This window comes from Felis catus, chromosome A1 (assembly GCF_018350175.1).
Source record: "Felis catus isolate Fca126 chromosome A1, F.catus_Fca126_mat1.0, whole genome shotgun sequence".
NCBI lineage: Eukaryota > Metazoa > Chordata > Mammalia > Carnivora > Felidae > Felis > Felis catus.
In genome coordinates, this window is record NC_058368.1 from 85,387,681 (window position 1) to 85,409,343 (window position 21,663).

Sequence of the window (21,663 nt, forward strand, 5' to 3'; positions counted from 1 at the left end):
AATATGGATGTCTGAGAGAGCCTTCTTTTATGCCTAAGAAGTTAGGAAAGGTGATTAGGGAGGAATACTAAAAAGGTGGAGGACCCCATATTGTTAGAGATGGCAGGACACAAATGGAGAGAATTAGAGAAGGAATATTAGTGAGGTTTGGGGGAGGGCATTTGGAGCTATGCAACCTGAAAAAGAGCCCAAAGTAAGAGAGGAGCTCACCAAAATATGGTTGTATCAACACACAGAGGTGTTTTATTCACCTTAGAAGAAAGATCATGAGAAAATACAAATTTAAGTTAGACCAACCCTATTAAATAAGACAGTGCTCAGGGAGTCCCTTCACATAGCATTTTAATTACAATGAAATCAAATTATAATCCAGTCCACAATTTATCTGTACAAGGGAATGTGTTTTTCTAACAGCAATGAAGGCACAGACCTCATTCCTAGGCTAACAAGTCTGGAGACAAAACAGATCTTAAACGCTGCTAGCCTAGAATCAGTGGGAAGAAATGCCATCTGACATCAATTCACTTACTCTGCCTCACCCTTCTGAAAACCACTGTGATTCTTAAACTGGAAGCCAGCAAGCTTCTCTAAGCCTCCTAGGAATTAGGAAATCTACACGCAAGTGAGCTGTGTTATGAATTCATCCATACATTTGAGCAAATATATTGTTTTATTGTCTCCCAATAAAATGCAAAGGTTTCTAGCATCACTGAGAGTCTCAGGAATATAAATAAAAAAAAACTAATATTTGTAAACTTTAGAAAAATATAGAACTCGCTTTTTAATTTTTTTTTTGCTTTATTCATTTTTAGAGACAGAGAGAACACAACTGGGAGAGGGGCGCAGGAGGGAGGGAGAGAGAGAGAGAGAGAGAGAGAGAGAGAGAGAATCTCAAGTAGGCTCCACATTCATCCCGACTCAGGGTTTGATCATAACGTGAGCCAAAATCAAGAGTCAGAGACCCAGCCGACTGAGCCACCCAGGCACCCTTGAACTCACTTTTGACATAATATTTTCATCTTTGAAATTCCCTCATCCATTATCTTCTAGGATAAACTGTACTGATTCTGTTCATTCATTTATTATTTATTCAATTAGTATTTAGTGAGTGTCCAAATGTGCCAATCACTCTTCAAGGTACCAGGGGATACAGCATTGCAAAAAACAGAACCCCCCACCTTTTGCAAAACAACAACAACAACAACAAAAAACCTCCTTATTTCAATGTGCTTAAAGTGTCTCACCAGGCTTCTTCCATTTATGTTGCTACTTTTCTTTTCTCTTTTTTTCTTTAGGTTTATTCATTCACCTTGAGAAAGAAAGAATGTGCATTAGTGAGGGAGGGGCAGAGAGAGAGGAGAGAGAGAGAGACAGAGACAGAGATAGAGACAGAGACAGAGAGAGACAGAATCGCAAGCAGGCTCTATGCTACCAGCACAGAGCACGATGAGGGGTTTGAACCCAGGAAACCATGAGATCACAACCTGAGATAAAACCAAGAGTTGGATGTTCAACTGACTGAGCCACCTGTGCACCCCTTTGCTATTTTGCTATTTCTTGAATTAAATATACTTACTGCCAGAGAGTGACCTGAATGTGTGGTATCTATGAATTCATTTGATCCTCTGAACAGTCCTGTATGAGTAGCACTAACAATGTCCTCATATTTTAGAGGAAGTTTGGCACAGAAATGTGGACTTGGCTTTATCTAAACCTCGTTAGCTAGAAAATAGAATTTCCCCGACTGGTGCTCTTAAAAATAACCAGCTCATTCAGCCTGGGCCAGGGTCTGCTTTTCTAGCGAGAAGCCCTCTGTTTTTTGCTTTCTTTTCTAACTCCACATCTCTGTTGTTCAGCTCATACCTGCATCTGTTTGTTCTCAAAGAATCTTTTTTTTTTTTTTTTTTCATCCACCGAGACTCTGGACAGATAAACCTTTCAGACCCTGCCCACCACCAAAACTTCAGGCTAAGAACTTATCCTTAGAATAAGGACACACAAACCTCACATCAGCCCCAAACACCTGAGTCATGTGTCCCAGCCTCTCACTGGGACCTTATCGGCAGCCACTCATCGTCATCTGGTCCCACATACCAGCCTGTTTGGATGGCTGTCAGGTGGTGTATGCTGCTCCCTCCCATACAGTTCAGTTCTGTGCACCCTGTGTCCTCTGTGTGTGGCTTCCCTTCCTACTTACTGCTTGTACTCACACCTCAGTTGTTAGCTCAGAGACTCCCTGAGGGCTACAGCCCAACCATGCAGGCTAGTTCAGAGTCCTCTATTATCTTCTTGTGCATGGGTGAACATCCTTTCTCCTAGTTAGTTCTTTGTAATTGCCTGAGTGCTCATGACGTGTCTTAAGGCTCCTTGAGAGATGCCGGTTATATCTTTCTCTTACACTTGTGTCCGAGACCCTGACTACTGACACACGTGTGCTGAGGGAGACCAGATAATTAGGTCCAGGCATACCCACCATCACTCCAAACTCCACAGAATGGAAATTACATGTTGCACAGTGACAGACACTCCCTGTATTTGCCACCTTCCAGATGACCTAATGGCCTCACCATGCTTATCCTGAGTGGCATCATATCCTGTCTTCAAATTATCTTGCTCCTTATGCCTTTTTCTCAGTCTCCCCATCTCAGAGGTGAAGGAGCACTGATGGACTCTGCTTGAATTATTCCTTCTGAGGAAAGCCTCAGCCTACAGTTTTGCAACAGTAATAACAAGTATGCAGTCCTTATGGGACCCTCATTGAACTATGCCAGATACTTATGTTCTGAATCATTGCTGGTCTATACACCTATCATTATCCTACACACATTTGCAACATCTCCACAGCAGCCTACTTCATCTACTCATTTCATTTTTTTTTGTTTTTGTTTTTGTGTTTTTTTTTTTTAATTTATTTATTTTGGGAAAGAATGAAAGAGAGAGTGGAGAGGGGCAGAGTGGGGAGAGAGAATACCAAACAGTCTCTGTGCTGGGAGGGCAGAGCGCCACCCACTGCTCCAACTCACAAACACAGAGATCAAGAGTCAGGTGCTTACCAGAGTGAGCCACCCAGGTTCCCCTACTCATTTCTTTATCATGAGCTAATTAAACAGGAGTAGACAAATTAAAGTTTGGAACATATTTTAAGAACTTATTATGTCTTATAAGGATAAGGAGACCATGGAATAGTTCAGAAAGTAACAAAAGGCAGGAGCTCAACCATTCTCCAAATGCACTGACAGTGAAAACATGAGATTAGGGACTCCATTAAGGTACAGTGTGAGGGATTCCGTTAGAAATGTTCAGTTTCCCAGGAGGCCAGGGTTAACATTATTAAACACTATTTTAAAATGTTAATTTTATCCTTGTAACTGAGGGTTGCCTGAGCTATGACTTTTCCCAGGGAGTGGCTGTTTTGCACTCTTGGAGCCGAGCCAGTGGATAAAACCCTTCCTGGGCCTGCATCTTCTGACGCTGTAGAGTCCCTCCCTTCTGTGCCAGAGCACTGGCCCAGATAGCGTGCGCAGCTGGGGAAGAGAGCGCTGCTATCAGCGGGGCCAGGCGACTTCCAGCCTGCCATGGCCTCTGGGGCACCTGGGGAGCGGTTGCGCGAGGAGGCTAGGTGCCCGGTGTGTCTGGATTTCCTTCAGGATCCGGTCAGCGTGGCCTGTGGCCACAGCTTCTGCCTCAGGTGCATCTCGGAGTTCTGTGAGAAGTCTGACAGCGCGCAGGGCGGCCTCTATGCCTGCCCGCAGTGCCGGGGCCCCTTTGGGCTGGAGAGCTTTCGGCCCAACCGGCAGCTGGCCAGCCTGGTGGACAGCGTGCGGCAGCTAGGGCTTGGCGCGGGGCCGGTGGGAGTGCGCCTGTGTGCGCAGCACTGCGAGGAACTGACCCTCTTCTGCGAAGTGGACCAGGAGGCACTGTGCTGGGTCTGTGACACGACTGCTGAACACAGGAGTCACCACACCATGCCTCTGCAAGAGGCAGCTCGGTGTTACCAGGTGAGAGTCCCTGTGCGCACCCTGCAAAGCACACGTGGAGAGGCCCCCACTGCCAGTCTGCAAATGCGGCCCAGACATCCGAGCGGACTGAGCCACAGGTGTTAGTGACAAACCCTAGGGACAAACCCACATGATACTATCCTGATCTGTGCCCTTCCCACATCCTGTCTCTCACAGCCCACATTCAAGTTCGGTCCCCTTGCCTTATAGTAACCCCCTTTTGGGACCTCTATTCAGGAGTTCAAATGCACCCTTATTTTAGACTGTCCCTTTTCCCATGAAGCCTTCCCTAGCTTTTTAGTTTCATCTTTTTTTTTTAAGTTTATTTATTTATTTTGAGACAGAGAGAGCAGGGGAGATGGCAGAGAGAAAGGGAGAGAATCCCAAGCAGGCTTAGTGCAGAGCCCCTAGTGGGGCTCAAACCCATAGGCCTTCAGATCATGACCTGAGCCAAGTCAAGAGTTGGATGCTCAACTGACTGAGCCACCCAGGTGCCCCTTCTCTTGGTTTTATTCTTGCTGATGCTGACATTCTGTTTCCAACAGCAAGACCTCTGGTGTGGAGGGTTGTGTTATCCAATTGGTTCTTGGTTACAGGTGTGTGTCTTTATTTTAAATACTTCTTAATAACTCCCAGTTGTATAATGCCTTGCTTTTTCATAATGCTTCTATGTTGATTAATATTGTCACCAAAACAATGCCAGTGTTTGGACACTTGTTAAGAATAGTGTCTGTGAGTACACAGCTCTGATCACTTGTAAAGTCTGCAGATGCATATGTACCCTGAAGTAAGAGTCCAGTAGGTAAGCACACAGGCCAGTCTCTCTTCAACACCTATTTGGCAGCTGATGATGTAAGCATCCTCAATGCAGACAGGACTCGTATTGGAGTATTTGGCCCTCAAAGTGGCATCTGTGAAACTCTAACAGAATTTCCCCTACTGATGCTCTTCAAGAGTTCTTTGACATATCCTGATCATGTCTTTTTTTTTTTTTAATGCTTATTTATTTTTGAGGGAGGAACTGAGAGAAAGAGAGAGAGAGAGAGCAGAGGAGGGACAGAGAGAGAGAGGGGACAGAGGATCTGAAACAGCTCCAGGCTCTGTGCTGGAGCCTGGAGGATCTGTGCTGTCAGCTCAGAGCCTTGATGCAGGGCTCAAACTTACAAACAGTGAGATCTTGATCTGAGCCGAAGTCGGATGCCTAACTGACTGAGCCACCCAGGCACCCCATCTGATCATGTTTAAATTCCCAACATCTGGAACAGCTACTACCACAAAGGAGATCAAAGTCATCTTTAATCTACTGACATGTCTAACTGAATACTATCACAATGAAATAATTTGCAAACATTGAATTTCTAAAATAATAATAATGTTATTATTTTAATTTTGTTTTACTTTTTAAATTTTCTTAATGTTTATTTTTGAGAGAGAGACAGACAGAGCATGAGCAGGGGAGGGGCAGAGAGACAGGGAGACAGAGAATCTGAAACAGGCTCCTGGCTCTGAGCTGTCAGCACAGAGCTGACTCAGGGCTCAAACTCAGGAACCTGAGATCTTGACCTGAGCCAAAGTTGAATGATTAACCGATTGACCCATTCAGGTGCCCCTTAACTTTGTTTTAAATTAAGGTTTTGAGACATTTCTTACCTCAACTTCCTTGTTGACACACCTAGAAATATCTCTTAGTTTTGTTTGTTTGTTTGTTTGTTTTTTGTTGTTGTCATCTACAAAATTCAGGTGCCAGCTACTTTCCACCTACACTTTTAAAGCATGTTGTCCCTGCTTTCTTTTTATCCAGAAGTTACCTCAATCTAACTTGATTGCATGTAATATGTCTCAAGAAGTTCCTTATATTTCAGTAGTCCTTAATTAAATGCCAGATAAATATCTTTTAAACTCCTTCACCTGTCAGTCAAGACTTTCTAGGGCCCCAGCTTCTGTTTCCACAGTTCTTGTCTTAACCAACCATGAGGTCCAACAAAACCAGCCTGATCACTGTGGTCCCCAAACAGGCCACATCTTTTTCCCCTCCTTGCGTTTGCTCACAGTTTCTTCTGCCCAAGGGAGCTTTCCTCTAAGTGTCACAGTTCTATTTCTTGCAAACACTAAAACCAATGCCACTTCCCCCATCTTGTCAAACGTTTCCATAAATTCTACTGCTAGTTTATGTAGAGCGCTATGGATAAGATTATAGAAGTTCCTTTTTAAAGTCAAGTGTTGTTTAAGACTTATTAAATGGCTTTAGAAAGAGTTTCCCCCCCTCATTTTTCCTAAGATTTATTGAATGACTTGGGACAAATTTAAAAATATGCATATTGCGTATCTTTATGGGTGTTCTCTGTAGATAAAATGTATGTGTTTATTTCTAGCAGTGGTTGAAAGGAGATATAGTTTCTGTTTTTTTTTTTTGTTAATTCCTCATAAGATTTATGACATTCTCTATCTTCTTTTCATTTAAGCATTAGTAATTTGCAAGGTTTCAGTTGACCAAATAATAATAAACAATTTTCTTATTATAAATCAATAAATAATTTTAAGAAGTTTAAATATATAGATACAAGGAATAACATCACTTTTGGGGTGTCTGGGTGGCTTAGTCAGTTGAGCATCCAACTTCAGCTCAGGTCATGATCTCACAGTTCATGAGCTCAAGCCCCACATTGGGCTCTCTACTGTCAGTGCGGAGCCTGCTTTGGATTCTTTCTCTCCCTCTCTGTCTGTCCCTCTCCTGCTCACTCTGTCTCTCTCAAAATAAGTAAATGTTAAATCAGATTATTTAAAAAAAAAAAAAGGTATACACTTTCAACCAAGCACTAATTAAGATGCAATTTTGTCTACTGAACATTTGATGCTAACTAGTTTTTATATATCCATTGCAAGTACTTTTTTTTCCCAAAATTGGTGGCATATTATATAAAATACACTTATTTCAATTTATTTTATAATTGTGAATATTTCTTGTCATTTGGTATTTTGCAACACACTATTTTAGTTCCATCATGTTAATATAAAATATATTTTTCTCACTCTCTTATTGTTGACACTTGAAGTTACAATTCTACTATTTTGTTTATTTTATTTCATTTTATTTTATTACTTACTTAATTTATTTATTTTGAAAAGCACTTGTTAGCATTTCAAGCTACCAGGATGCAACCTCCCAACACCCCATCACCACACCCTTAATCTTTTTCTCAGTTCTTCTGCTGAGGAATTTGACCTTCTCCATAACAGACTGTATTGGGACCTTTCTGTTTCCCCAAACTTTGTAGTAGCCGGATCATACCACATCAATGATAGGGGCAGCTCCAGTCTTGTTTCTTACAGCATTTCCCGGTGTCTGCTCAATGACGTGTCCACTGTCTATCAAGGCTAACAGTAGAGCAGACACTCTGGTTCCTCTTTAAGTGGTAACGTCTCACTTATACCACCTTTTCCAAAGTAACCTGGGCAATATTTTTCGAGGTTAGTTGATAACTATGGCGATTCATGAGGCCAGCATTACCCTGGCCTCCTGGGTGCTTCTGTGCTTCCCAGTGCAGCCATGGCTGTGGCTCATGTGGCCCCTAAGCTTCAAGATCTTCTGCAATATGGATGGTATGTCCACAGCCCAAAGGAAAGAGAGTCCTACTATTTTAAATTATGCTGCAATGAACACATATTTAGATAAACCTTTAATTATACCTGGCATTAATACTTAAAAATATATTTATATTTTACTTAATCCTTAATGAGGTTAAACATTTTTATGTGCTCACTAAAGCCTGTTTTAATTGATCTTTGTATTTCCTGGTTAACCTAGTTGATGCCAGGTACTGAAATAGGGCATATACAATGGGTTCAGTGTATCTTTCCAAACAGGTAAAGCTCCAGAGGGCCCTGGAAATGGTAAGAAAGAAGATGGAGGAGGCCTTGACTCAGGAGGTCAATGTGGGGAAGAAAACTATCATTTGGAAGGTAAGAGATTCTTGGAACTTCAGGAGGCTTGCTTTTCCGAAAGATCCAAGTTTGGGTCATTAAATTACTGTTCAACCATTTTCCCTGCTCCAGTACTTTTGTTCCATTTATATACTTGCTGTTGGGAAACATCTCAGTGTCATCCTGGGTCATCCCATCCCCGCAAATTACATCATGTATGTGTGTTCTTTTTATCTCTATTAATAGTACCCCAATCCAAATTGTAAATAGATAGTTTTACTGATCTTAATCTTACTATAATTTACTGCTCTATTCCTAATACCTAGAAAAGAGTCTCATACTATCATCACTAGTTTAAAATATATGTATTTGTGTGTGTATATATATATATATATGTGTGTGTGTGTGTGTGTGTGTATAGGATGAATGGCATAATAAATACTTCGCAGCATTGATAGATATGAAATATAGCTAATAGTGATCATCTTACAGTTAGGAAGATAATGTGAACTTTCACCTCTTTTCAGTAATTCATATATATGTCCTTTTTTTTTTTTACAGTTCATCAGTTTTTTCACTTAACTCTTTTTTTTTTATAATTTTTTTTTTCAACGTTTATTTATTTTTGGGACAGAGAGAGACAGAGCATGAAAGGGGGAGGGGCAGAGAGAGAGGGAGACACAGAATCGGAAACAGGCTCCAGGCTCTGAGCCATCAGCCCAGAGCCCGACGCGGGGCTCGAACTCACAGACCGCGAGATCGTGACCTGGCTGAAGTCGGACGCTTAACCCGACTGCGCCACCCAGGCGCCCCTTCACTTAACTCTTCATACACACACACATGCATACACACATACCACACACAGTGATTTCAATCTGTAGTGATTTTGCCCTCTAAAGGATATTTTACAATATATGTAGATATTTTTGGTTCTCACAATTTGGCAGGGGGGAGTGGGCTTGCTACTGGAATTTCATGCGTGAAGGGCAAGCATGCTGCCAAACACCATACAAAGCACAGGACAGCCCATGGAAGCTCATAATTAAAAAAATAAATTTAATGTTTATTTATTTTTGAGAGAGATACATCATGAGTGGGGGATGGGCAGAGAAAGAGGGAGACACAGAATATGAAGCAGGTGCCAGGCTGTGAGCTGTCAGCACAGAACCTATGCAGGTCTCAAACCCACTAACCTTGAGATCATGACCTGAGCTGAAGTCGGATGCTTAACCGACTGAGCCACTCAGATGCCCCATTTAAAAAAAAAAAAAATTAATGTGAAACTCATAATAAAGAGTAGTCTGGTAAGATATCATTAGGGTCAAGATTGAGAAACTATACATAGAAGTTATATGTAAATAATATATAACATATATAGGATTTATTTTATAGAGTATTTCTACTATTTGTCTGTCTCCAAATAACCCTTATTCTGTGATCATATTCTATAATGTTTCTAATTATATTTTTAAGGTTATTTATTTTGAGAGAGAGAGAGAGAGAGAGAGAGAGAGAGAAAGAGCAAGCACATGAATGCACACCAGAGTGGGGGAGGGGCAGAAAGAGAGGTAGAGAGAGAATCTCAAGCAAGCTCTGTACTGTCAGCATGGTGATGAGCCCAACGTGGGGCTTGAACTCACAAATTGTGAGATCATGACTTGAGCTGAATGAAATCAAGAGTTAAAGGCTTAATGGACTGAGCCATTAGGTGCTCCTATATTTTTCTAATTCTTTCCTTACTCTTTTCTTAAAATTTTTGTTTTATACACTATCCTCAGACAGATATTTCCATAAAAGGACCAGATATTTCCTAAAAGGACCATTTAGGCTACATTTTTCTTCTGTGTTGAGTCTTATCTTTTTCTATTGCTATGCAATATATAGTTAATGTATGTAGTTACATGTACTTAAATACTTAATGATAATTTTTGTTCTTTTTGGGCTAATCCAAGTCTCTCTCCCTCCCTCTCTCTCTGCTCTGCTCCCCAACTTGTGCTCTCTGTCTCTAACATAATAATGATAATTAAAAAATAAAATAAAAAGTGATAGCTTATGCCCTTTAATCAAACCAAGGCATTATAATGTTTAGCAATGAGCCTGGGAATCCAAAATGAGAGACTGTGGGAGGTTAACTTGCCACCTATACTCAGTTTAAAGCTAGTTTTCCACATATCAGTATGAAGAGAATAAAATTTATGTCTCTGTGTATAATAATGCTGCATCAAAGCATATTCCTTAGGTCTATTTAAAAAATGTAGATGTGAGATTTGGGTGGAAATCAGTATTAATTTCCTGAAGTCAACTCTGCGGTAAATGGCCTGACAATCATTTATTTACTTTTGGGCTATACAGAGAATGTTAGCCTTAGGTTTCACAATTACGATATTACTAAGTAATATTCACATCTCTACTCTCTAAGACTCTTTTTCACATTTACAAATCTAGTTCTCTGTAAGCTCTTAAGTTATTTCCACCCTGTTCTCATTCTAGTGAATATTTTTTTTTTAAATCAGGCTCTTTTTTGTTTAAATTTATTTATTTATTTTGAGAGAGAGTGCAAGTCGGGGGGGGGGGCAGAGAGAGAAGGAGACAGGGAATCACAAGCAGGCTCTGCACTGTCAGCACAGAGCCAGACATAGGGCCTGAGCCCACCAACTTTGAGATCATGACCTGAGCTGATCCCAGTGCTTAAGGAACTGAGCCACCCAGATGTCCCTCAAGTGTAATAATCTATAATGTATTTTATGTATAGTATAATAATGTATTTTAACTTCATTATGCAACTATTCCTTGTTAGTCATTCTGCTCAGCAATTTAATAGATATGCAATTTTAATTCCCATACCGTACACCTGTTTCCCCATATTTTATTTATGTTTTATTTTACCTTAGAGAGAAGACACAATCAGGGGAGAGGGACAGAGGGAGAGAGAGAGCATCTTTTTCTTTTTTTAAATTTTTTTAACATTTACTCATTTTTGAGTGACAAAGACAGAGTATGAGTGGGGGGAGTGGCAGAGAGGGGGGAGACACAGAATCTGAAGCAGGCCCCAGGTTCTGAGCTGTCAGCACAGAGCCTGATGTGGGGCTCCACTTCATGAACTGCGAGATCATGACCTGAGCCGATGTTGGACGCTTAACAGACTGAGCCACCCAGGTGCCCAGAGAGAGAGAGAGAGAGAGAGAGAATCTTAAGCAGGCCTCATGCTCAGCAAGCTTGATCACATCACCCTGGGATCATGACCTGAGACAATATTAAGAGTTAGAGGTTCAACTGACTGAGCCATGCAGGTACCTCTCTCCATATTTTATTTTATTATTTTTTAAAATAAAGTTTATTTATTTATTTTGAGAGAGACAGAGTGAGTGGGGGAGGGGAAGAGAGAGAATTGCAAGTAGGCTTCATGCTGTCAGCGCAGAGCACACAGGGCTTGAACTCATGAAGTACAAGATCCTGACCTGAGCCGAAATCAAGAGTGGGATGCTCAACCAACTCAGCCACCCAGGTGCCTCTCCCCATATTTAAAATGTGGCTCCAAAACTTGCCTATAAAAGTGCCTTGCACCCAACTCCATGGCAAAATGGGAACCCAAATCCAACTGTCTTCTCAAACTCTAGTGGCCTCTGGTTCCTGCATGTTGTAAAATGCAGCCCATTCATTCACAGACATTGCCTCCAGCCTCACTGTCCCACACCTGCATGGGGAAGCCAGACGCTGTGCCCCCACTGCTGATGCTCTGATCCCCTGTGTCACTCCAGGAAAAAGTGGAGATGCAGAGGCAGCGCTTCAGGCTGGAGTTTGAGAAGTATCGTGGCTTCCTGGCCCATGAGGAGCAGCTCCAGCTGCGGAGGATGGAGGAGGAGGAGCGAGCCACCCTGCAGAGACTGCGGCACAGCAAGAACCTTCTGGGGCAGCAAAGCAGGGCTCTGAAGGAGCTGGCTGAGGAGCTGGAGGAGAGGTTCCAACGCCCAGCTCTGGGGCTGCTGGAGGTAAGCCTGGGCGCCTCCGGCACAGGGAGGCTCAAGTGCCAGACCACAGGGACAAATAGCCGCTTTCAGAGACAAGTCACATAGTCATTCATGCTTTTTAGCAAAAGGACACCCTAGAATGTATGTGTGAGGCACCTTAATTCGAAGTCCTAGCATCAGAATGAGAAGGGACCCTACACAATTCTATAAAATAGTTCATAGTAGAGAGAAAAGTTTAAGTATTTTTTAAAAAGTAAAATTAATTCGGTATCTTACCTATAAAGTTAACCAGAAAATGGACAATCTATGCTATGTTTCCTGCAAAACACTTCTTTTTAAATTTTTTAACATTTACTTTTTTTTTTTTTTGAGAGAGAGAGAGAGAGAGAGAGAGAGAGGAGAGAACAGGGGAGGGGCAGAAAGAGAGGGAGACACAGAATCTGTAGCAGGCTCCAGGCTCTGAGCTATCAGCACAGACCCCACTGCCAGGCTCAAACTCATGAACCTTGAGATCATGATCTGAGCCTAAGTCAGACATTTAACTGTGAGCCACCCAGGGGCTTCATGAAAAACACTTCTTAAAACTTCATAGTCAATCTGTCAATGATGATATGCTGTATTTCAGTGATGGCCAATTCCAAAAGTCTTTGGTAATCCATTTCAATGTCAGAGCTGAAAATATGAATGATGGTTTAACTTGTTCAGCTTGAAGTTTTCCTGTTAAATCTTATAGCAAACACTAATTTCCTTGTCCATATTGCATGCCTATTCCAGGCAAAGTGAAGAGGGATTCAGTGGGTTTCGTGCAGTTTCCTTATAATCAGTAGGGATTATACAGCAGAGACACAAATAACAAGAAAAAATATTTGTTCTTAACCCTCCAGGAGGTCATCAAAATCCCAAGTGAACTGAGAAAGGCATTGTTGTTAATGTACGCATATTATCATGATAGAATCTACTGCAGTCAAAGATTTCTGGGCATATTTCATTCTGTCTCATCCCCAGTGACTCATCAGGATATTCTGAACTAAGTAATTCATATCATCCCTTAGCCACTGACCCACAGATTCCACCTTGCCTGAGTTAGTTCCAGACACTGAAAGTACCATGAAATACATATTCATATTAACTATCTATATAATGTTTACAAGTACAATGAATAAACAGCACTGGTTACATAGTTGGAGGAGGTCATTGAATGAATGAACTTACAATGCATTTTTATTTATTTTGTCTAATTTAATTCATTTTGTCTTCAATATATCTGTATCTACACAAAATTTATTATTATTATTACTATTACTATGCTCATTTCCTTGTGAGCACACTAAGTATGAGAAAGGAATTAATTTTCTGAATTTCAGACAGTAAATATACACAGAAAGTTTAACATTTTCCTTTTTTCTAATTTTTATATATATTTTTAATGTTTATTCATTTTTGTGTGAGAGACAGAGTGTGAGCATGGGAGGGGCAGAGAGATAGAGGGAGACAGAATCTAAAGCAGGCTCCAGGCTATGAGCTGTCAGCACAGAGCTCGATGCAGGGCTCAAAAACACAAGCTGTGAGATCATGACCTGAGTTGAAGTCAGATGTCCAACCGACTGAGCCACTCAGGTGTCCTTAATATTTTCAATAATAATATTCATCATCTTATCTTACTATATCTCAAAACACACCATTACTTATTTTTTACATTTATTTATTTTTGAAAGAGAGAGAGCACAAGTTGAGGAGGGGTACAGAGAGGGAGACAGAATCTGAAGCAGACTCCACGTTCTGAGCTGTCAGCACAGAGCCAGATGAGGGGCTTGAATTCACCAACCATGAAATCATGACTTGAGCTGAAGTTGGAAATTTAACCAACTGAGCTACCCAGGTGCCCCACAAAACACACAATTTAAAACTAGCATTTATTAGCACCAAAAGTTGTTAAAATGATTTATAGTACAAATCTTAGGGAGAATATATTCTAAAATTATTTATGTTGATTGTTATATCCACAATTGCCTTTCTTCCTCAGTACCAGTAAGCAGCATTTTACCCTCCCACCCCCCAAAGCCTGCCAGTCCCATAAAAAATAATTATTTCCCTGCGTTTATGCCTTCTGAAAATTATCTACCACGTGGGTATTTTTTAGAGGGAAAAGGAAAATTTAAGGCAGGTGATTTATTTAAATAATCTCCTTTGAGATAAAATGTTGTTATTAATTAATGACTTTCTTTTTTATCCAGTTAGTAAACCTACTTCCATATGAGTTCGTAGCTATGGTAGGTTGGTTCAACGAATGAGGAATTTGGGGTTTTCTTACAGAGACATTGAGAGTAATATTTTTTTGTCTATACCTTTCATCATCCCTCAAATGAATTCTGGAGAATTTATGGTCTATTTTTACCTTCATTTCATCCACATTAGTTACCAGAATGTATTTCTCTATTAAAATATCCAAATGTCGGAATTATCAATTCAAAAAATAAGTTGGTTGATATCATAGGAGTTAACCTAAACTTTGTGTAGTCTGATTCTATTCAAATAGAGGCAAACTGATTCTATTATGTTAAAATTCATGAGAAAAGTCAACAGCCAAGTTTTGGATTTGGTTAAGAGAGATTCATGTCTCCTCTATTTTCATCGTCATAGTTAATTATTTCTGATCATTCCTAAAGAGATGTTCATAGTTTGTTTCCAATCTGTCAAAAGCAGTTCAGAGGGCTGACTCACACCTGCTTGTATTTCTCTTTTACTTTCAGGGTGTGAGAGAAGCATTGAGCAGGTATGTTTACTTTCTGAATCAGGGAATGGGTTTGGAGATGACAAGGAAGGTGGTTGATAAGTCCTACTGAGAATTATTGGTTCTGTGTCCTTCTCAGAAGTAAGGATGTCACACAGGTGGAACTGGAGAACATCCCCATGGAGCTGAAGACAATGTGTCACATCCCTGGGATGAGGGAAATGTTGAGAAAGTTCCAAGGTAGGCTGCGTCTTTGAGCTTGGAGAACTATGGAGCCCAGGGTTTGGCTGTTTTTGTAATGTGTTACTGCAGAAGTCAGTCTGCAGAAACAAACAGAACCCAAAGTTTACTGACTAAAATCAGTAAAGGGCTATTTTTAAATCATGTCATTGGCTTCTTTCTGGATTGTGGAGGCTTTTGTTTCACCTCATCTCCCTCTGGGAGCCATGCAGATAGAGCCCAACCTCCTTTCCGTTGCTGGTAGCTTTGGGAAAGGGCACGGTTATGGTGATTTGGGCACTGCTCATAAAGGCAACCACACTACAGTGGAACACTGGCTTCCCTAAAGATTTTATTAAGTAAAGTGAGTCACATGGCCATGCCAAGTTATAAGGGTGGGTGGGAGAGAACACTTTGTTCAGAAGAAAGAAAACTGGGATATGTGTATAATTATAAAAAATATCAGAGGTACTAACACACATTTTAGCTACATTTAGTTAGAACAACATAGACTTGAAAGTGTGTTTCTTAGTTTATTAACTGTGATTTGAGTAAAATTAGTTCCAATGAATATTCATTTCCCTGTTTATAAAATGCTGAAAAATGTATTATTGTTTGGAAGACTAAATGAATGATATTTGAAAGCAGAAAAATAACCAATATAAAAGCCTTAAGGTACATCAAATAAGAGATTTGATTTTTTTAAATTTTTTTTAACGTTTATTTATTTTTGAGACAGAGAGAGACAGAGAATGAATGGGGGAGGGTCAGAGAGAAGGAGACACAGAATCTGAAACAGGCTCGAGGCTCTGAGCTGTCAGCACAGAGCCCGATGTGGGGCTGGAACTCATGGACCACAAGATCATGACCTGAGCCGCAGTCCAACGCTCAACTGATTGAGCCACCCAGGCGCCCCAGGATTTGATTTATTATTTGTCACTTGAGGAGGAGCCAATGATATTCAATCAATTACTTTTGTGTACGAATAACTGTGGTGACATAAATTTGTCTATTAGATTTGATTATTCTGTTCTTTAAAACAATATAGATTCAATATTTGTATTTATTTTTTATTTTGTGTATTTTTAATGCTTATTTTTATTTTTGAGAGAGAGAGAGAGAGCACGAACAGGGGAAGTGCAGAGAGGCAGGGAAACACAGAATCTGAAACAGGCTCCAGGATCTTAGCTGTCAGCACAGAGCCTGATGCAGGGCTCGAACTCACAAATTATGAGATCACGACCTGAGTCAAAGTCGAACACTCAACTGACTGAGCCACCCAGGTACCACTGTATTTATTTTTTAAAATTCACGTTATATGCAGCAATGAAAACAAACTGTGGCTAAATACTGGTTTCACTACTTACAGGGAGACAGCTTTGACCCATATTGAGAAAACCCATGTTACCAGTCCTGCTCCTGCTTAATGATGGGAAAATTAATATATACCAACTGCATGAATTGTTACAATTTATTAAACTCTCATAATCAGTGTCATAATATTCCCATTTCTTTTACTGAATTAAATAATTAATGAATCAATTCAATAAAATGAATTTATGCCAGTCACTACTCTAAGTATTGAAATATATTATTGAACAATAACAAAAAATCCTACAAATCCATAACTTTGTGTTGTAAATATTTACTTAAATTATGCAAAATACACAGAATGTTAGAAGATTATACATAATATAAGGTAAGGGTAGCCAGAAGTTCGTGGGGTAGGGCATCTAAACTTGAATTTGACAATAAAGGAGGGCCCCTTCAAGGATAACTCATCAGATATCTAATCTGAAAGAAAACATTCCAGGCAATAGAAACAATGAGTGCCCATGCCTGAGATAGAAATATAGAAGATGTGTTTCAGGAACTATGAGGTCTCTGTAGCTGGGGAAGAATTAACAAGGGGAGAGTCAGAGAGGCCAAGACAAGACCAATTAGCACAGGGTGGTATGGACAGGTCACTGTGAGCAGGAAGCTTTACCTTTGAGTAAACAGGAAATCAGTAAAAAACTGTGAATGGAGGAATAGCATGATTATATTAATGTTTTGAGAGGCTCACTCTGTATGCTTCACTGAGAATAAATTCAAAGGGGCAAGGCTTTATGTGGGAAAAGCAATTAGGAGCCTTTGCAATAATTCCATTAGAGATGATTGTGGATTGGATCGGAGTGGTACTGTTGGAAGTGCTGAGGTGTGTACAGAATCTTGGAATATTTTGAAGGTAGACCTGGCAAGATCTGCTGTTGGATTAGATGTGAGTTGTCAGAGAAAGAGAAAAGTCCGAAATGACCCAAAGATTTAAATCTCTAGAGCTGGTGTAAGGAAGTTGCCATTTACATTGACGGTTAAAGGGCAGGTGAGGCAGAAGGAGGGGAGTTGGGTTTTGAGCATATCAATCTTGTGATGAGTATTAAATCTCAAAAGTTTGATGTCAGGTAGGCAAATGATTTTGCAAATATGGAGTTTCAGGAGGAAGGTCTAAGGTAGAGATATGCATTTGGAGTCAGTAAGCATATGAATGGAATTAAATTAAATCAATGAGCCAACCAGCCCAAGTACTATTGTGTGCTGAGACAGAAAGAAGAGGTCCAGGTCCTGAGACCACTGGTTTCTCCAATGGCAGTGATGGAGAAGAGGAGAAAACAAGAAAGGGGATCAAGAAGGAGTGAGGAGAAAAGAGGGAAGGAAAGCATGATGATGGCTGTCTTTGGGAAAGAGAAAGGAGGTTTTTCAGAACAAGGATATTCTCTACAGCATTAATGCTACACAGAAGTAATTTAAGGTGAACTCATCAGTGTGGAGGTCACTGAGGAGATGGACACGGACAGTTTGATTACAGTGTTGTTATATCATGATGAGCAATTGAATCTAACAGAGAAGGGTTGGGGAAGGAATTGGAGACAGACCATATTAGAAACCATGTCACAGATTTATTTTCTTATAAATGGAGCAAGGAAGTGTGGTGGCTGGGAAATAATGTGTAAAGACATAACATACATCAAATACACCTAGCACAATTCCATGGAAAACCATGTCTCAGTCTGTTATTTATGACTTCTAGAATATGGAGAGACCACATAAGCTCTGATTCTGAGTCTCCTCAGCTGTAATGTGGGGATGATAATGGCTACTCTATGGGTGGGTAAATGCATTAGCAGAGATGAGGTATTATTTATGTGACCAACTCAAGTTTGGGTTTCAACACAAGATAGCTAGAAGTGGTCATTGGAATAGTATTTGTTATTATGATATCAAAAATAAAACTATGTTGATGAAATTTATTATTTTGAATATTTATAAGACAAGACACTGAATATTTTACATCCTTCCTTCTTCACTGAGATTTCACACATGCACAAGTAAAACTTCACATCAATCTGACTGGGACTTCACAGCATCAATATTGGTTTTCTATTGGTGTATAACAAATTACCACAGACTTAACTGCTTAAAACCTCACATGCTTATTAGCTCATAATTATACAGATCAGACATCCATGTGGGATCAGCTAATTTTTCTCCTTATGGTTTCACAAGATCAACATTAAAGTGTTGGCCAAGCTGGTCTTCTCTGAAGAGTCTGGGGAAGAATCCACTCCCAAGTTTATTCAGTTTATAGGCATAATGTAGTCCTGACAGTTGTAGGGCTGAGATCCCCATTTTAAGAATTTGTGTGATTATATTATATCCACTCAGATAATCTTCCTCTTTTCAAATAACATAACATAATCCTGAGAGTAGCACCAGGGTCTGAAGGTCATGGAGCTCATCTTAGAATTCTGCCTACCACAGTAACATAACTTTGAAAGTAGTGAATTTCAAATTAATGAAATTTTCCTATGGATTTTGAGAAAAAAAAATAAATGCGGAAAATCTTCCTAAGAACACCCAAGTGCTCTGAAGTTAGATGAAAGGAATCTAAATGGCCATGCACATGGTTTGTCATATTATCAATGGTTATGTTTTTATTGAGGCAATAATGAGTTCTGAATCATGTAGAGGTAACTGAGGAATACACAAGTGAGTGAAGAAAATAGTCAGCCACCTGCAAGGTAAAATATTTATTTCACTTTCTCTAGGAGTTAATAGAGAGAGAGGAGATGGGGAGTATTATGGACTATTATCCATAATATTGTGGCTTCCTAAGTTTTTACCTGTCTTTTCTGACGTTTCATATGTCCCACAAAATTCTTCCCACAGTTGATGTCAAGCTGGACCCTGTCACAGCGCATCCTAGCCTCCTCTTGACTGCTGATCTGCGCAGTGTGCAGGACGGAGAGCTGTGGAGGGATCTCCCCAACAACCCGGAGCGATTTGATACATGGCCCTGTGTCCTGGGTTTGCAGAACTTCTCCTCAGGAAGGCATTACTGGGAGGTCATGGTAGGAGAAAGAGCAGAGTGGGGTGTAGGTGTCTGTCGAGAGACGGTGCTGAGAAAGGGGGAGACCACACCCTCTCCTGAGAACGGAGTCTGGGCCATGTGGCTGCTGAAAGGAAATGAGTACATGGTCCTTGCCTCCCCATCTGTACCTCTCCTCCACCTGGAACGGCCTCACTGCATTGGGATTTTTTTGGACTATGAAGCAGGTGAAATCTCTTTTTACAATGTAACAAATGGGTCTTACATCTACACATTCAACCAACTGTTCTCTGGTATTCTCCGACCTTACTTTTTCATCTGTGACACGATTCCTCTTACCTTGCCACCTATGACAGATGTGGAGTCAGAAAATTGGGCATCCAGGGGTCATCTTTACTCTGCTTCTAATGTTGGACATGATCATTCCTAAAATTCTGTTCCTGAGAATTTTATGCCTAGCAAGTTTTCCTGGAGTGGAATCGGGAGGATGCAAATATGCTAAGCCCCAAAATGTCCCCATTTAGATCAGCACTTTAAACCTTATTGCTATGGACATTTTTCCATGAGGACAAAACAGAAAATATGAAATATTTGCATCTGGAGGAGGATTACAGAGCATAATAATTTTAGAAATGCAGCAATCTCCTCAAGTCTTTCCAGGTGGTGCTACAGATTTTCTTGATGAGGCTTTCTTCAAGTGAATGGACCTGGTGTTAAACAAAGATTTCTATACATTCATTATAATTTCACATTCATTTTTATATCCTTTTGTTCCAAGTCTTCGATCTATTGAGAATAAGAAATGTCATTTTTTTTTTTTTAGAAATGGCAATTCCTAAATTCGTGGAGAACAGTCCAATACAGCATCAGATCTATAATTCTGTTTCTCCCTCTCCTTATTTCCCTTCTCTTCTCTCATTCTTTCTGTGTGTTTGTCTCCGTCTCTTTTTTTTTTTAATTTTTTTTCAACGTTTATTTATTTTTGGGACAGAGAGAGACAGAGCATGAAAGGGGGAGGGGCAGAGAGAGAGGGAGACACAGAATCAGAAACAGGCTCCAGGCTCTGAGCCATCAGCCCAGAGCCCGTCGCGGGGCTCGAACTCACAGACCGCGAGATCGTGACCTGGCTGAAGTCGGACGCTTAACCGACTGCGCCACCCAGGCGCCCCATCCGTCTCTAACTTTTTATCTTTCTTGCTCTTGACTTTTTTTTTTCTCTCTACCTCTTGTATAGCCTTCCATTTTTTTCTAGATTAACAAATTCAGGACCATTTCTTTTTATTCAATTTTCCTATGACTACATTCATTTACTCTTTGAATCCTCTTTGTACTGAGACTAATTTCTGAGGATTCTGGAATCCATTTCTTTCATTCTGATATAACTGATTACCACACCATACCCCTCTGAGACTGCCATTTTCCCCTTGATCTTTGGAGACATGTTTTAGAGTAGGAATTTCTCAGAATTCTGATGCAACTAGTTCTTTGACTTAGCCATTTACTATTTTAAGACCTCAACACCTTTCTCTTTAGGTCTCAGCTACTTAATATGGTTCCTATATGTGGAAAAATGATATGGATCTTAGAATTCTATGGCAAATATTTAAGATCATGATTGATATGATTGGTTTTAATTAAACTTTTTACTTAAATACAATTTAAAGATGATGATGACGATTATGATGATGATCTGCTAATAATATTTGACTTATCTTTAAAATATACTCTCTACTTTCCTAACAAAATTCTTAAGTCATTGAAGGCTAACTTTGCTGTCATATTTCTCTGTATCTGTCTAATAAAAAATTGCGAGGCAAATGCTAAAATTCAAATGTTTAAGTGCCAAACAATTACTAATGAATGGCAAATTTAGTTAACAGTATTTTGATAATAATCTGCCAACATTTTAATCTTCCACTTTAATTCTACCTTGAATTTTAAAGTATTTTTCTCTTCCAGAGAGATCTCTTTGACTAAAATCTTTCACTTACTTTCCAATAACATTATTAACATAGTTTTCTTTCTGCAATTTTTCAATATTTTTCTTTCCAGACGTTTTTCTTACATTTGGAGGACTATCATGAAGTATAATAATTTTAGAAATGGTATGATCTCATAAACTATTACCAAATGACTCTATGAACTTTATTGATGAATCCTTGCATTAAAAAAGATTTATATACATTCATATTTGGTATATTTATATTTGATCATAAGCAAACAATTCCTCTCTCCATCTCTCCTTTCCAAATGGGGGTATTAATGTATTCTTATCTCCATCTTGGTGACATTTTATAGACCATGAATGCCCTAGGCCTCTTCCATGCATGGTTTGAGTAGAGAACAGGCTCATGCCTTGGGTTTCAGCTCATGTTTCCCCATCATCAGGGATTAAACAGGAGCTGGCAACTTACTGTAACACCTGAGTGTTGATGTTACTGTAAGGCCAGGATCCATGAC

At 39.9% G+C, this 21,663-nt stretch overlaps 1 protein-coding gene across 1 annotated transcript; it reads left to right on the top strand.

Moving 5' to 3' along the window:
• Positions 1-3,483: 3,483 nt before the first annotated feature.
• Positions 3,484-20,184, top strand: TRIM58 (tripartite motif containing 58). The gene is made up of 6 exons (XM_003980592.3): positions 3,484-3,998; positions 7,863-7,958; positions 11,678-11,908; positions 14,638-14,660; positions 14,758-14,858; positions 19,044-20,184. Exons 1-6 carry the CDS (start codon positions 3,576-3,578, stop codon positions 19,631-19,633), a joined length of 1,464 nt encoding a protein of 487 aa, XP_003980641.1. The 5' UTR covers positions 3,484-3,575; the 3' UTR covers positions 19,634-20,184.
• Positions 20,185-21,663: the final 1,479 nt, after the last annotated feature.